Source organism: Podarcis erhardii (assembly GCF_964252035.2).
Source record: "Podarcis erhardii genome assembly, chromosome: 13".
Classification (NCBI taxonomy): domain Eukaryota; kingdom Metazoa; phylum Chordata; class Lepidosauria; order Squamata; family Lacertidae; genus Podarcis; species Podarcis erhardii.
The window spans coordinates 30,042,798-30,059,582 of record NC_138502.1 but is presented as its reverse complement, the minus strand read 5'-3'; the positions used below and the strand labels follow the sequence as shown (position 1 = coordinate 30,059,582).

Sequence of the window (16,785 nt, the reverse complement as noted above, 5' to 3'; positions counted from 1 at the left end):
TTAGCCTCTTAGCAGCCTGGGGTTTTTTTTGTTTTTTTTTTTTTAAATGCCCTCTACTGGTGAAGGAGGCACAGGCTTTCCTTCCTCTGTTGTCAGTATAGAAACCAAGTGGCCTGGGAGAGGAAGAACAGAGAAACCTGCCAGCCCACTCACTCTCCTGTATGGAATTTCTGGTTGCCCATAGTTACCAAGCAAGTTATTAAATACAATGCTGAATAACAGGTTTGCTGAAGAGCAGGGTGAAGGGCCATGAAGCAGAACCCACTTGCAATGGAGAGCCCCCTCCCGAATATCCCACCCACCCAGCCTTACTTACTTTGTTGGATAAGTGTTGTACAGGGACTGATGGCAGACAGCTGGGGAGGAAGCTTGATCCATGTAGGTAGGCCCTCCAGCTGTAGAGTCTCCAGATGTAGTTGCAAACCTGCAACAGATGGGGTCCGCATTGGTAATAATCTCATATGCCCAAGGGACCTTTTGCCCATTGCATTGGGCACCTAAATCCACCAAAGGGGCACTTGATACAGTGGTACCTCTGGTTACGTACTTAATTTGTTCCAGGGGTCCGTTCTTAACCTGAAACTGTTCTTAGCCTGAAGCACCACTTTAGCTAATGGGGCCTCCTGCTGCCGCCGCCACGCAATTTCTGTTCTCATCCTGAAGCAAAGTTCTTAACCCGGTGTATTATTTTTGGGTTAGTGGAGTCTGTAACCTGAAGTGTATGTAACCTGAAGCGTATGTAACCCGAGGTACCACTGTATAGACAAATGAGGATCACCTCCGTCTTAGCAGTCTTTCCAGCCTCTATCCTGCTTTGTTAGCAATCCTTTGCCCTCCCCTCAGCAGCAACGGCATATCTGTCCCAATTAGCTTATACTCTTCTGCCTTCTACCCACTGCCATTCTGCCATTCATTCATTCATTCATTCATTCCAGGAGTTCCGTTTCCTGTTCCCTGCATGCCTTCCATGCCCTGTGTTTTAAGAACCACCCCCCATGACTGTCAGTATCTGAAGCAGTCAAAATCCCTCCCTCGCATCATAACTGGAAGCTGGTCAAACAGGGAGCAATGTAGCTGCCAAGAAAGAAAAATAAAATAAAAAGGAAAGGCCCATCACAGTGGGAGGGGGTTTGTGGAGAGAAAGACAGCCCTGACTGTGAAAGCCACAAATCCTCAACCATGTCCATTTCATACCCATTCCTTCCCTTAGAGATAGCGCTGGCAAGATACAGACCCAGACACATTTAGCTTCATTCAGGTTTCTAAAAGCACGGATCCGAATGAAGAAGCCATCAACCCATGTTTGGAGATAGGGCAGCGGCCAGAACTCTTGGTTGAGGGGTAATGCGGAGAGATGGCAGCCAAAGGAGAGAATACATCTGCTTCCCACCCCAAATATTTACATTTCCTTCCATTTTTTAAAAAGAGCCTTTAAAGAGCCATGGTACTCACTCTGGAACAACTTGCTTGATCAGTGGCTTCACATACCCATCCCCCGTCTTCGCTACAAAAGAAAAAAAAAAGGGGGAGGCACTGAGTTATTACATAGGGCATGCAAGCATCTTGTCCAATCAGCTCTATGCAAATAGATGAACAAATTGAAACCATTTGGTGTTCCCTGTTCCTCCTGTTTTGCTTTATTTGTTTTATTGTCTTCCTATCCTGCCTATTTCTCCAAAGAGACTAAACGTGGCTAACAAACAGTAAATGTGCTCTCAAAGAAATGTGTTGATATACAACTCATTTAACAAAGCCCAGCAGCGTAAATAGAATGCAGAACTGCGGCAGCAAAAAAATAAAACTATTGTACAGTTTTGCATCACCTGCCTGAAGCTGAATAGTGATGGTGCCTGATGGACCCTCAGCTGGCAAAGCATTCCATAGGGTAGGTGCCGCAAAGGAAAATGTACCCCCTACCCCTAAGCTGCCACCCATCTTGTATCCCAAAGTCAAGGGAAATGCAGTTTGCAGGGAGGAATATACTGAATATACACTTGGTCATGCATACCAGGGGAAACCCCTCTGGCCCATGGAGAAGGCAAGATTAAACCTCACCTATATCCCTTCCTAGCATGCTTTATCCTGTTTTTGAGCTTTTCTAATTTCTGGCAACTTGGCTATTCTGTCTGCAAGAACAGCTGCCAAACATGTTTTTTTTTTTAAAAAAGACACCTTGTTCTCTCCTGGAGGCCCATTTATCACAAAGACATTTTTCCAATAAATCATTTTCACCTGCAATTCCATATTCTCAGCCTCTACACAATCCAAGTCTAGCACCACCCACTTTCCTGTACCTTTCCTTTTGCTTCTCCTCAGAGCCATTTTTCTGATCTATGCTATGTACCTGGCTAAACATTACAATCATTTCTATTTGTTGTTGTTGTTTAGTCGTGTGCGACTCTTCGTGACCCCATGAACAAGAGCACGCCAGGTACTTCTGTCTTCCATTGCCTCCCGCAGTTTAGTCAAACTCATGCTGGTAGCTTCGAGAATCATTTCTATATATCCCCCTAAAGTAGCCTCTCTCAACCTCGGGTTCCCAGATGTTGTTGGACTACAACTCCCATCATCTCTAGCTAGCAGGGATGATGGTGCTTGTAGTCCAGCAACACCTGGGGACCCAAGGTTGAGAAAGGCTGCCCTAAAGAAAAAAATGATGCCCATACAACAGTGCAACACAGATCACAGAAATTCCAGAGCGGGGGAAAACAAGAGACTTGCAGCTGAATGTAACCATTGCTTAGGCTCCCTTGCCAGAGGCATGCAGAAGAAGTCTGTCTGTGATGAGATGTGAGAGTGGGAATAGACCATGCCTGAAGAGATCAGGTCAGTTTTCTCTTGGTGCTGCAAAACCTACAAAGGACTGGCATGTAGTATTTGGAGAAGACCTCTTCCTTGGGACGGTCAGGATACACATAGAGGAGGTATGGGAGGTCCCCAAGACGGTCTGCCAGGGTGCGGATGGAGAAGTCACGAGTGGTGAAGGGCATCAGGTTCCAGAACATTCTATCAGCTGTAAGACCCAAGAGCATCATAACTCAGCAGCGGAAGCAAACAAGCAGCTCTGCTGACCAACCAGAAACAGAGACAAATCCCCAAATAAAAGCAAAACACCTACGCAGAATTGCAGGGAGAGGAAGCCTGACAGAGGGCTTTTTGTATGGCAGCTCCTTTGCGGAGTTCCCTTCCCACAGAGGTGCATCTGTATAGCTTTCACCATATGCTGAAGAGGCACCTTTTCACCCTGGCCTGTGACACTTTAGGTAAGTTTATTCTGTGGAACCTCCTCTTTTGCTGAATCTATACTGCTTCATACTATCTGTAACCATTTCACTTGTCTTATAATTGTAATGGTTTCATCTTTTTTAAAAAATAATCATATATTATATTGTGGTATGAGTGCCTATTTTCAGCTCTGCCTGGTCCCTCAGCTACTGGCCTTCCTGATATAGGTAAGTCAGCCACAATGATGCATGCTCCAGTAGCTTACAAATTAGACTACTACAGTGCACTCTATGTGGTGCAGCCCTTGATGATGGTTCAGAAGCTACAAGTGGTGTATAACACAGCAGCTAATCTTCTAGTCGGACTCATTACACCAGTCTTGAAAGAACCTACAATGGTTACCAGCTCCCTACCAAGCCCAATTGAAGGTGTTGGTATTGAAGTACAAAACCCAAAATGACTTGGGCCACAAATACCTGAAGAACCATCTCCTCCAATATCAATCAGTTGAGATGCTAACATTGACAGGGAAGACTCTGTAAGCAATAACACCACTTTGTGTGGTTTGGGCATGTGAGAGGGGCTTTTTGTGGTGTCCCCCAAGTTATGGAATGCCCCCCTGGTGCATCTTGCATTACTGTTGTACAGTTTTTGATCTGAGGTCAAGCTGCATCACTTTACCCAGGCTTTTAAGTGAGTGGATTCCTCCCCACCCCATCCTGCTGAATTGCAGCACTCTTGTTTTGCAGTGCTTGTGATTTTGTTTAGTTTTGTGGTTTTAACATGTGGTTATAATGAATTGTATCTTGTTTTAAACTGTGGTATTTTACGTAACCTGCCCTGGCTCAATTCGATGAACGGCAGAATAAAAATATAAATAGCAAAGAAAGTAAATAAGATTTCACACATAACATAGTCACATCTAACCCAACTAATAGGAACATACAGGACAGGAAGTGAAACTAGATGCAATTATAAGCCAGCAATTCTGACTAAGAAGGGCCAAGTTAATGCACAACATGACAAATGGAATGCAATAAACTACAGCTATAAACTTAAAGCTATATTAGCCAATGTTACCTAGAACCCCAGAGACAATAATAGTGTGCTGTTAATGGTAAACAGTTAACTGTTGTTTGCAACGATTTTTTGATTCAATACTCTCAGAGCAGGCAAGGACAAAATGCAGTATTTCTTCTGCCAAAAAACCGAACTCACTGTTGTCAAACCTCCAGGCGATTGTGATACCTCCAATCTCAGAGTCACTAAACCTCAAAAGGAAAGTTCCATCTGGCTTGTTGATTAGCAGGTTGTGGGCTTGCTGCTTGTTGACAAAACCTAGAATAGCCCTGGAGAGAGAGGAGAGAGGAAGAGAGAGAGAGAAGTCAGACTACAAAAAGGTAAGATGTGGCTATTGCAGCCTATAAAAGCCAGTAAAGGCAGCAAAAGGATGGGGGAATCTCACCCATCATTCCAATGAGGTTTCAAGTGTTTCTTCAGGACTTCCATCACCCCATCAAACCACTGCCAGAATGTGTAATTTCGTCCTGGGAGGTTCTCCTGGTTAAAGAGAAGGAAAGATCAACATTCCTGCCTGATTCTCAGTCACCCTGGGGTCTTGTAAAACAGCTGGAAGCTCTTAAGGTGTCCTTGGATCCTAAACTAATGGCTTACATAAAGTAAAGTAAATCCTTATCCAAATAAGGCTTGCCACTATCACAAGTTATGGGGAGAACTAGCCATCAGTTGAGAGACACTTTTGTCTTTGGTATGTGCCTTGATGATGATCAGCTGTCACTATAGCACTTCATTGTCAAAAGACAATGCAATCTCAACTCATTTTTTCACCCAAAAGGTTCTCATGAGCTCCTTTCACAGATTAGGGACAGAGAAAGGATGACTTGCCCTGTGTTACCAAGGGAACCCAAGGCTGAGCAGGCTTCTTTTGGACCAAACTTGTTTTTGTAGGGTTTTTTAAATATATATATATATATATATATATTTTATTCATTGCCTTCTCAAGTCTAACTACCATCTCAAGTCAAGTCAGTTTACACACAGAGCAAGTGAGGAAACATCCTGGTGTGGCCCAGAGAATGTCCTAAAGACTTCTGACCAGGATCCAGGATCAGAAGTCCCCAAAAACCTTTGGTAAGCTTTATGTGTGTGCACAGAAAGCCCTACCTACATATAATGCCTAGAGTGAATTGTGGAATCTGTATAAAGATACCACAATGTGTATTTGTTAATAAGCTGGTTCAAGGTAAAGCAGTCAGCTGGATTGAAGTTTCTTTAATACACCAACAGCCTAGTTTTATACAAGCCTTTCCCAAACTGGTGCCTTCTTGATGTTTTAGACTACCACTCCCATCATCCCCAGACTGAGGAAGGTTGGTTGACACAAATGCCAGTACAGTGGTACCTCTACTTACGAACGTGATCTGTTTTTGGGGTGCCGCACCCCGAAAACAGATCACGTTCTGCTACTACGCATGTGCCACTACACATGCGCGAAGCGCGCAGATCACTTCTGCACATGCAGCGAACCCGGAAGTAAACACTTCCGGGTTTGCCGCGTTTGCAACCTGAAAAGCCGCAACGTGAAGCAAATGTAACACAAAGTGTGTAAATGAATACTGGCACAGGCCTATTGTCTGGGTTCACGTAGAGAGATGTGTTCTTTCCATTTCTCCCTTACTGATTGGAACCCAACTTTCCTTCCTCCTGCACCAGAATGAAGTGTTTCAGACAGCAGGGAGGGGAAGAAGTGAGAAAAAGAGACATAGATATGGAATGAAATACAAGTCCAGGTGGAGTGGGGTGAGCTGTGGTGATGGGAGAAGGCCTATAGGCCATGGTACCTCATGCCCAATTCTCAAAATGGTTATCTGGCTAGTCTAGTTACTAACCGAACGCCCTGGAACACATATGTTTTGGCTCCTGAACGCTGCAACCCCAGAAGCAAATGTTCTTTTGGAACCTGAACATCTGATGGGGCTTCCGCAGCTTCTGACTGGCTGCAGGAGCTTCCTGCAGCCAATCAGAAGCTGCGATTTGGTTTTTGAACGTTTTAGAAGTCGAACGGACTTCTAGAACGGATTCTGTTCGACTCCCAAGGTATGACTGTAGAGCACACACTCACACACCCTTACCCTGTTGAACTGGGCCCAGGAAACAGCCATGCTGTTGTAGTCTTCTAAGAGGTTCATGTTGCTATTGAACAGTTTCTGGGCCAAGAAGAGCAGGTTTTCCTTGGTGAGACCTCGGCTGCTCTGGACCTCCGATTTGAACTTCATGTTGAGGGCCTCGCACAGCTGCGACCACATCACCTTGTCGGGCACGGCGAAGGGCACACGGCCCGGCTCTGCGAAAGCGTTGTCCCACAGCACCGTGGCCGTGGCGTTGTTGTCCTGGCTGCCGTGCACAATCACCACCACAGGCAGGGACAGCGTCTTCACCTGGAAGACCAACTCGTTGCCGCCAACGCTGAACTGGGATTCAAAGAGGATGGTGAACTTCTCCTCGGTCACTGACTCGGCGCCGCGTCGGTCGGAGCGCTTGATCCGCTTCAAGGACTGTGGAGAGGTGCCATGGGAGGGGAAAGCACAGCAGCGGGGGGAAGCGGAGAAAAACAGAGCACAGGCTGTCAAGGCCCTAGAAGTGGTAGCCATTGCTTGCAGATAGTGGTACGAGAAAGCTATGCCATACATTGAGGCATATTTGTGGAGGGAAATACGCACAGCGTATTTCAGTCTACCTGGAGTGTTTCAGATGCAGATTTTGGCATCTTTACCAAAGCTCGTCACGCTAGAAGTGGAAATTGGATGGGGCCACTTTATAACACTGGCAAAAGGCCTGAAAACCAGAGAGCAGGGACAGGGAGGACAGGAACAAGGGAGTCCCCCCCCCCATTAAAACTCCATCTTGGCCCTGGCTTTTGGCTCCATATAAGGCTCATTTTTCTCTCTCAGAATCAGGAGGATTAATAACAGACCCTTGGTAGGAAAAATAAAAGCGGGGTGGGTGGGAATCAGTGCAGGCATCTTTGTCTTACCATGTTGCGGAAATGAGCGCTCAGAGTACCAGTCGCCTGGTGATATTCCATCACACAGCAGTTGTTCAAGATATCGCCGCTGCTCTCACTGCCAAAATAAACCAATGGTAGTTAGCAGAATATAAGCCAGTGCACCACAGGCAGTTTAATATCTTCCCATCTACATTTCTGCACCAGGACGACCCTGCTGACATAGCTTTTCATTGCTTCAACAAAAATCTTGATTTATTTATTTTTTAACATTAGGCTAAATTTTACAAATGAATGCATGCAAACGTAGACATGGATTCTGAACAGGCTTAAATGGAATTGTCACTTTTTGCCTTGTGACCTTTCATTGCCAGCCTTGGGGGAAGGCTGCTGCCATGCCACAAAAAAGTTTGCCAGCATGTCAGCTTCCAAGAAGAAAGCCTTTTGCAACACAATGGTAGAGGATGTGAAAAGTCTGCTTGATTGGAAGAAAAACAACACCTAAGAACTCAAGAGTCATGATAGCAGCAAGGGAGCAGTCAGGAAAGGAAGCTTCTAAAGTTCTATGGACTGAAGGCTAGGATGAATTTCACACACTGGCCAAGATTTACATCTCATAGTTCCTGAACACCTTGCACAGTTTTTTTTCAGCCCAGGGACCATATTTCCTTCTGGGCAACGTTCTAGGGGCCACATGGCAGTGGTGGGCAGGGCCAGATGCAAAAATGAGCGGAGCAAAAAATTTAAATTCTGCCTAATTTCTGCACATACTCTCCTCTCTAGCCTCCCTCCAGGCAAGCAAGATGCATTATCAGAGTACAGTGGTACCTCAGGTTACAGACGCTTCAGGTTACAGACTCTGCTAACCCAGAAATAGTACCTCGGGTTAAGAACTTTGCTTCAGGATGAGAACAGAAATCGGACGGTGGCGGGGCGGCAGTAGCGGGAGGCCCCATTAGCTAAAGTGGTACCTCAGGTTAAGAACAGTTTCAGGTTAAGAACAGACTTCCAGAACGAATTAAGATCTTAACCTGAGGTACCACTGTACAATGACATGTTCCAGCCAGGCAAAAAACACCTTTCAAGGATATGGAGCAAGTCTGGCAAGGGCTATGGCCTAAGAATCCCTCCCCTTGCTCTTGTATGGAAAGAGTGAAAACATTCCCTCTACTAACTCCCCTGCTAGTATTTTCCACTTCTTCTACTTTCTTAACATAATTAAACTCTATGTACTGAAATACAGCTCCCATCCTTCGCGCTCCATGGCTTAGGATGAGCACAAGTGTCTGTCCTAACCTTGCGGAATCACTCATAGAGTCCCTGCCACATGAGGTGTATGAGGGTTACACATACTTGCGGGTGCTCTCATTCTTCAGGAGGGCTTTGGCCTGCTGCTCACTGATGATGGTGGCCTTCACCTGTGGGGGGTTCATGTGGACATTTAACTTTCCACCAACCAGCAGCCTCACTGTGGCTGCAAACTTGGTCTGGGTCTTCAGCACCTGGGGAGGCTGCTTTTCAATAATAAAAGTACTGTGGAGGGAAGGGAGAAATAGAAGGAGGAACTATTTGCAAAAAAGAACCAGGACATTGCAAAGGAAACAATCTACCTAACTAACTAGCTGCTATTACTCATTTATGTCCATGCTCTTTCCACCATGGTTGTAAAAATTTGAAATTCCAGATGTGGAGAAAGCAGTGAGGGCACATTTGCATGATACAGGAAAGTAAATCTTTGCAGTTCAACCCCACAGTGAACACCATACATTTTTTGCAAATAAAATGAGGAACCCACACGATAAATACAAGAGAAAACTCACACTGGTTTGAACTATCTGGGCTTGCACTGTTTTTTTACGTGAGTGTATAAACTGCATACATGCATTATAATATGCTGCTGCTTACATTTTTAGTTGTCACTGCAATCTATTTCAATTTTTAAAATTTATTGCTTATGCAACTGGTTCTGAATGCTAATGATTTGGTGTATGTACTGTTCTATTTTTAATAAATTTCAATTAATATACCCTGCTGTGTATTATTAGATGGAATAACCCCACATCTCTGAACAAACCAAAGTCCATCCACACCTCAATGACTCCCACACACAAGATTTCCCCTTCTTTCAGCAAGAATGTCCCCACCACTGCTCAAATTACCTAGTCACCAGGGCAGAAATTATGTCTGTGACGGTGGTGTTGATGTCAGCCAACATCTCTTCATTGGGCCCTGGAATGGGCAGCTGCTGACACAGATGTTCAACACGGCGCACTTGCTGGCGGTTCTGGCAGATGATCTCAGCTAGCTTCTCACACCTACAGAAAGAAGAAGCTGATTTAGGAGCATGGGGGTGGGCAGGACGCCAGAAGTGAGACAGGCTCAATCCAGATAGCACTTTCAGATGATATCTAGATCACTGCCAATACATCCTACCTACAACTTTGCTTAGGACACTTTGCTTAGGCACATGCAGGCTCCCAAAAGTTTGAAAGCGAGTATTGTTATTGTGTATTCAACACTATGTAGAGCCACTGAAGTTAATGGACATGACTCACTTAGGTACATTAATTTCCATTAGACTACTCAGAGTAGGACAGTAGGACTTGGTTGAACAACACTCATAGTGCTGCAGTAACTTAAGGTGTGTGTGTGTGTGTGTGTGTGTGTGAGAGAGAGAGAGAGAGAGAGAGAGAGAGAGAGAGAGATATATCTGTGGCTCAGCTACAACTCCCATCATCCTTGACCACTGGCTATGCTGTCTGGGGCTGATGGGAGTTGCAGTCCAATGACACTGGGAAGGGAACAGATTCCCCAGTGAAAAGGTGCAACTATTCCATGCTCCTTTCCCATTGAAGTCACAGCCCCCGCCTATAATGATTTGATCTTGTCTGGATTTAGGTTTCAGCCAGTTCACTCGCATCCAGCTTTCAACTATGGTAGCATATTGAGCAAGCTTTGCACTAATGATGTATTGGATTTCAAATGATATCCATATAAACTTGTGATGCCAAATTGTTTTATTAACTGTATGCAATTTTAATTGCAGCGTTTATTTGATATGACATGACTCCGATTTTTGTTGTTTTGTGGCCTTGTAAAGGCTAACTGCTGTATCAATAATACATTTAAGCTGAAACTGAGAGTGCAGGATGCAACAGGACAAAGATGAATGTCATTAGCATATGAACAGCACCAACATGTCTCCAGAAGGTCTCAACCTGCTGTCTCATACATATGCTGAACACAAAGCGGGGAAGAAGTTGTAATCTTGCAGAACTCTCCAAGAAATATTTGGGGAGTAAGGGGCTGCATTTAGCAGCTCCCAAGTTCAGCTGAAAAAAAGTGCTTTGTTTGCAATGTAAGTAGTAGCTCTTGTCACTATCAGGATGTGAAAGTTCAGTCCCTGGTCAGAGCTGTTACAGATTCGGCATCTAGAGCGGCGCAGCTGGCAGCATTTTGTTGCTGCTGCCAGTGCTGCAAAACTGCTGTTGTTGTTTTTTTAAAATGATTAATGCTGCAATCTGCTTGATGTATGTAGAGTCACTTGGGAAGGGATTACATATTCCACCATTCCTTGAAATTCCTCCACTGTGTTATTAGGAGGGTGCAACTTACGGAGGGGAAATCTTCACAAGGGAAAAGAGAGTTTGTCCAATGCCTGCCTACGTACATTTCCAGAATCGGCCATGCCCTTCACCCTAGATCCAGTTCTTGGTTTGCTAAATAGCACATGCAGTAGATCTGCTCTGCCTGAAATCACTCCATCTGATGTAACCTGTAAGCCTCCCAGCCTTATCTCAGAGCTGCACATATTCAGGCTCTGATCAGGGCTGTGTATACACAGCAATTCTGCAGAAGCACAGAAAAGCTACAGCATATAAATTTCACTGCTTGCGGAGCAGTGAAAGCTTTCCTTTCTTATTTTTTAAAAGTATGTTTCCAGCCCTTGTGGCTTTAAAGATTTTCTCGAAACATGTGTCAGGTAACTCTCAAGATGCCAGAGAGGTGGCAAAGGTCAGGGGGCAGCAGAGCACTTTGCCTTGTCTTACTTAAAATTTGCATATTTCAGGTTTCAATGTTAAATGATTTGTATTACCTTGGGACTGAGTTTTGATTTATTCTGGTGCAGACTTCTCACAGCCTTCTCTACTGTAACTCAGTGCCCTCTGCACACAGCTCAAGGAAGCTCTCTTCTCAGTTTTTACCTCACATTCCTAAGATGGGACCCCCAACACTTAAAAAGCGTGCATCTTACATTAAGCCTTCCCCCATCACCATTCATTAAGTGCGGAACTAGTTGGGAAGCCCCATTCCCCCTCTCACAACCACCCTGGTTCCCTCCTCACCCATCACCTACCAAGCCTGCAAGCCATCCAAAGGGCCCTCAGGGGGCCCGCCATTCCCCGCTAACTGTTGCCGCCTCTTCCACTGAATCAGCTCGTCGTCTAGGATAATAGTTTGTTGCTTGCGGAGCAGTGAAAGCGTCTGCTGGTGCTTTTCAGCCAGCTCCTGTGAAGGAAGAAGAGGAGACATGCATAGAAGAGTTGCCTAGCGCAACACCGGTGTATGCAGAAGGAAGTTTGGCCAGGGCTGGAGATGGTAGAGCTCACCACACGATACTGCTGCAGTGTCTGTGCCTCGCGGGTCAGCCAAGCTTCCAGCGATACCTTCCTCTGCTGCAAAGTAGACTCACGGGCCATGCGCTCCTGGGGGTTTAGCTGGGCTAGCTGAGCAAACTGGGCTGGGAAGGGAAAGGAGAGAGTATTAGGCTCCCTCCTGGGTCTCCCTCATAATCCCCACCTGCCAGGCAGGGGTGCCTCAAATCCAGCCCTGTCTCCTCAGCTGCTTATCGCTCTGTCCTTCAACAGATAAGCCTAGGGACATGGGTCATTTTGTGCAGGTGCCTGATTCTTGTCTTCCAAGGCAGCAACTCTATTCCAAACTTAAAAATGGAAAGCGTAATGCTGGTGGACAACAAAAAGAGGTTCAAAGACTCTCTCAAGGCAAATCTTTAAAAATGTAGTATAAACACAGACACCAGTGAAACACTGGCCTACGAGCGCTCCAACTGGAGAACAGTCTTTACCAAAGGTATCATGGGTTTTGAAGATGCTCGAACTCAGGACAAAAGGGAGAAATGTGCTAAGACAAAGGCACGATTGGCAAACCCTCACCATGATCAACTCGCACCCGGAAACCTATGTCCCCACTGTGTAGATCCAGAACTGGCCTCCACAGTCCCTTACAGACTCACGGTTAAAACCGTGTTCATGGAAGACAATCTTACTAAGCTACGAGTGATTGTCAAAGAAGGAGAAGATCCCAAGTCAGACTGTTGGTCTGTCTAAGCTCAGGACTGGCAACCCTTATACCGTTGGTGGTTCTCCTTTGTTTCAGAACAATATTTTAAGATGCCAGGGATTGATTCTGGGACATTCTGCATGTAGAGCACATTGCAGCCCTTCCTTCAGCTTTGCAGAGTGACCTACTACTTGCCTCCTCTACCACATACACACACCTTGTACGCGATGGCTTTCTTGGTACTGAATGATGAAGTACTCCTGCGTCTGCTGAAGCCTCTTCAGCTGGTTCTCAGTGTCCTGCGTAACAAGGCGCAGCTCCTCAAAGGTCTGGTTGATCTGCAGGTGCTTCTGAGACAGGGCATCGGCCAGATTGCTAGCTGGTGAGGGACTCTACAGGTGAAAGGAGAGAAGGTTATTGCTGCAGGCAGAGCAGAACTGCCAGACCAGGGCATGGGAAACAGGCACCCTTCCCAAGACTATGAGTCGCAACACACAACTTAGCTCTACTCAGAGCACACCCTTTGAAAACAATGAACTTAAGTTATTCATCTGCCCTGAGTAGAACAGCATTGGATGCAACTCTTCATCCTACTCACATCTGTAGCCTCTCGCACCAGGCGTTGCTCGTGGTAAAGGATGTGTCTGATGCAGTGCACCAGTTCCATAGGGCAGCGTTCGTACGTATTCTGTAAGAAGAGAGAGAGAGAACACAAACAGGCTGAAGTGTTGGGGGCAGAACAAGTCGGGAGGATCAGCTAGTAGCTCCACAGCCCATTCACCCATGAGAAATCCTGAGTGCAGCTTCTCTCTGTTGCCCTCCATATTGCCCTCCCTTCCCATCACCAACAGACAAGCCACTGGAACCCACCTGCAGCTGGGTGGCATAGTGGCCCAGTTTGATCTTCAGAAGGAAGCCGTCCTCGCCCACCTGGTGGTCCGCTTTCTTCTGCAGCTCCTGGATCAGTCCCTCCAACAACTGTGTGGCCTTGGCACCCTCCTGGGGGTTTTCTGGGTCGATGGAGTCCCTACCAGTTGGGGTACAGACCAGGTGAACATTTGTCAATCCCAGAGAGCAGCCCCTGCACACCTGCCAACCATTATCTGCCTTATCCAAAACATTAGAAGGTAAGAGGGAGAAAACTGCACCACCTCCAGACTTTCAAACGAGGACAGAAATCCTCTGTCATGCAGCAAACCCGTGACTTTGTACATTGTGTTATTTATTTTAAAGAACTACAGCCCCCCCTTGATTTCTTACAATCACTGAACTAAATTTAAATTTATGTGTCATTCAAAGGAAGGGATTTGAAAGCGTATACAAGTTTGTCCACTTATCACTCTGATAAAAAGGCAATTCAATGTATATAAAAATACAACACTAAAAAGGAACAGTAAGGTTTTTTTTCCTCCTGCAAGGCATTCTCATCATCCTCCCACCTTTGAAACGTACATGGCACATGTATATATATGTAATCAAACTGAATGCTGGTTTAGCCATCAGTCTTATCCTTCCTTGAATACTTCCACCAGACTGACTGGGGTTTTTTTTAACCTATTATTTTTAAATGCTGCATGTACATCTGTTTATCTGAAATATCCATCACTTAAAACAAAAGGCACAATACATTTTAAAATAGTTGCAGAACTGCTCTGCGGTGGGAAAGAAGTGGGTTGGTGATGCGACACACGCTAGCCAATCAGCTCCATCCATAGAGAGAAAATTGTTGGAACAGAGATGGCAAGTGCCTTTCTGGAGCAGTCTCACCCACTGAAATAATGCTATGTCTGTTCACATGCTAAGTGGATGAAGAAACAAAAACTCAGAAGCAGTGAAAGGAAACCGTATGCTATGGAAAACTGTGATTGCAAGGTGGAAGTAGCAGTTATCAGTTAGGGCCCCTCCAAATTCATGGGGTGTGTGTGTGGGTGTGGGTGTGTCCTGTAATATGTCATGGATGCTATAATACTGCACCAGTGGAGAATTTATACTGGACCGTCCACGCATAATTCTGCTTTATTAGTTGTTCTCTAATGCTTCTCCACTGTTACCAAATTATTGCTGTCTAGAGGGCCACCTTTGTGCCACAAAACTGCAAAAGCAGGACAATAAAATAAACTCGAACACCTTTGGTCTAAACAATAACAGGACTTCAGTAAGAGGTCACAGGTCATGCACTAACTGGAAAACGAAGCAGGATGTCTGCACCAAAACTTTTGTTGGAGGCACAAACAGTAATAGAAAGCGGGGTTGTGTACAACTGTCCTAAAACTATCATGAGCACCATGAATGCACAAGAAAAAGGATGTCTGGAGAGACCTGGCTCTATGGCACTCAAAAGGCCTGCTCTAGGGTAAAGAAATGTTCTGAAAGGAAGCTGACTGCCCAACAATGGCACACTTCCAAAAAGAACAGGAAAATTGAAAGAGGGGTACCAGTGGCGATTACTGGTTAGGTAGGTACCACCAACCATCTCCAGCAGCTGTGAGATACTCCTTCAAGCAGATCCAGAAGGAAAAACTGGTAACTGAAGGAAGAATGTGTAAGTGCTTTATAAGTTGGGACGAATCAGGGACACTTGGGAGGCATATGGATCAGGCCTGGAAAAGCCAAGGCATGCTGCCAGTGGTGTGAACCAGAGGATTTGCCAGTATCCCATCCCACCACATTCCTCTGCAAGGCTGAAGATGGTCCTGGACAGCCAGGCCTCGCGCTCACCTACCATGGCTGGCTCTCAATCCACTGCGAAAGGTAATGGCGGACCTCGATGGGAAAGTGCTGCCCATACAGGGCCTGCATCTGCCGCAGGGCATCCCCCTGGAGTTGCTGCGCTTGAATCCACCCCGCCATGGCTCAGGACCTGACAGGGAGAGAGACTTGTTAAAAGAAGGGGACACCATGCATAGAGCTTCTGACTCATGCACACTCAAGGCTGCATATACTCAAATCACCCCAATCTCCAGTGGCTGGAGAACTTCCAATTATGGTAACAAAGCCAGACAAAGGACGTCTTCCTCATATAACTCAAGAGCAAACACTTGACATACCTGGATTCTTTTGGAAATACTGCATTGTTTGTTGTATCTTAATCCTCTACCCTTCTTTCCAAAAGACGGATTAAGAAGAGATGAGAGAGGGTATGGGTGTAGTAGGGCAAGCTTTAATTAAGAGGATTGCAGCAATGAAATTCCAGGCTTAAAATGAGCAATCTTATAAAGTGGCTTGGGAAACAAGACCTTCCTGCCTCCTTCCTTATCTATAAAATGGGAATTATAAACTATTCTCCTCCTACCAGGTTTATTGGGATCAGTGCGACAAAGGACCTCAACACAGTATAAAGTGCTGGGACACAAGCCTGGCCAGAAGCTCTATTTACGTCTCCTGAGGCTCAAACTTCCAAACACCACCTTTGGGCACAAATAGCAGCCAGGAGACATGACTTTATGGCAGAAAACCAGCTGCCTGCACATCTCCTGATCAGGGCCCAACACTTCAAATGCACTTCTTCCCAAGTAAAAGCAGTAGCATAAAGCCCACTTTTGAACAGTGTAATGTGTAGCTTGGCCCTCAGTGGGTAATCGTTGAAGCTAGGAGGTACTGTCCAGTAGCATATGGCAGGTGACTTTGCGAGGTAGGTCAGGATGTAGAATTAGGTTGTGCCTAAGGGGAGGAAGCAGGCTGTGGTGATTAAAAGCACTTTGCACATACCAGATACACCTTCCTTTATTATTACTTCACATCGCCCCATACTGAGCACTGGCAATGAGGGGGGCAGGGAAATATCTGACAAGGGCCATGAATTAGTTTTTTTTCAGCCATAAAAGATAATTGCTGGTGTTTCTTAACACGTTTTGCTGGGAAAATCCTTCCGCCATTGAAAGCTGGTAGAGAGGAAGTAGAAACACTCACTGCTTGCAAGTTTGGAGAGAGCTGCAGAGGGAAACCAGAAGGTGAGAAATAACTTCCTCAAAAAGTGAATGGCTCGCTCAAATTCTGAAAACGAAATGTCTCAGAGGTCATAGAGCTGGAAGGCATGCTGAGGATCATCTAGTCCAACCCCCTGCAATGCAGGAATCAAGGCTACTTTGAAGCTATGAGGCCTCTGGTGTGAAAATTCCTTCTCCCTAATTTGAGATCTGTGGAAGGTTATTGCGGCTCCTCAATGGAGCAAGTGGTATATTTGTGTATGACTACATACATACATACATACATAGGCACTCTGTTGGTTACAACTT

General features: G+C 45.6%; 1 protein-coding gene across 7 annotated transcripts in view; it reads right to left on the bottom strand.

Moving 5' to 3' along the window:
• LOC309328007 (signal transducer and activator of transcription 5B) overlaps window positions 1-16,785 on the bottom strand; it is a 66,351-nt gene that overhangs the window by 3,610 nt on the left and 45,956 nt on the right. For 6 of the 7 annotated variants that reach the window (XM_081837796.1, XM_081837799.1, XM_081837798.1 and 3 more), the window contains 15 exons: window positions 15,273-15,410; window positions 13,421-13,577; window positions 13,149-13,238; window positions 12,768-12,942; window positions 11,860-11,990; window positions 11,607-11,758; window positions 9,409-9,564; window positions 8,603-8,782; window positions 7,280-7,367; window positions 6,378-6,800; window positions 4,691-4,785; window positions 4,444-4,574; window positions 2,858-3,013; window positions 1,453-1,504; window positions 317-424 (listed from right to left, as the gene is read on the bottom strand). In XM_081837796.1, the coding sequence (XP_081693922.1) occupies window positions 317-424; window positions 1,453-1,504; window positions 2,858-3,013; window positions 4,444-4,574; window positions 4,691-4,785; window positions 6,378-6,800; window positions 7,280-7,367; window positions 8,603-8,782; window positions 9,409-9,564; window positions 11,607-11,758; window positions 11,860-11,990; window positions 12,768-12,942; window positions 13,149-13,238; window positions 13,421-13,577; window positions 15,273-15,400 (2,222 nt within the window). In that variant the 5' untranslated portion in view covers window positions 15,401-15,410. Of the gene's footprint in view, window positions 1-316; window positions 425-1,452; window positions 1,505-2,857; window positions 3,014-4,443; window positions 4,575-4,690; window positions 4,786-6,377; window positions 6,801-7,279; window positions 7,368-8,602; window positions 8,783-9,408; window positions 9,565-11,606; window positions 11,759-11,859; window positions 11,991-12,767; window positions 12,943-13,148; window positions 13,239-13,420; window positions 13,578-15,268; window positions 15,411-16,785 lie in introns of those variants that run through there. The other variant, XM_081837800.1, reaches the window with a different exon arrangement.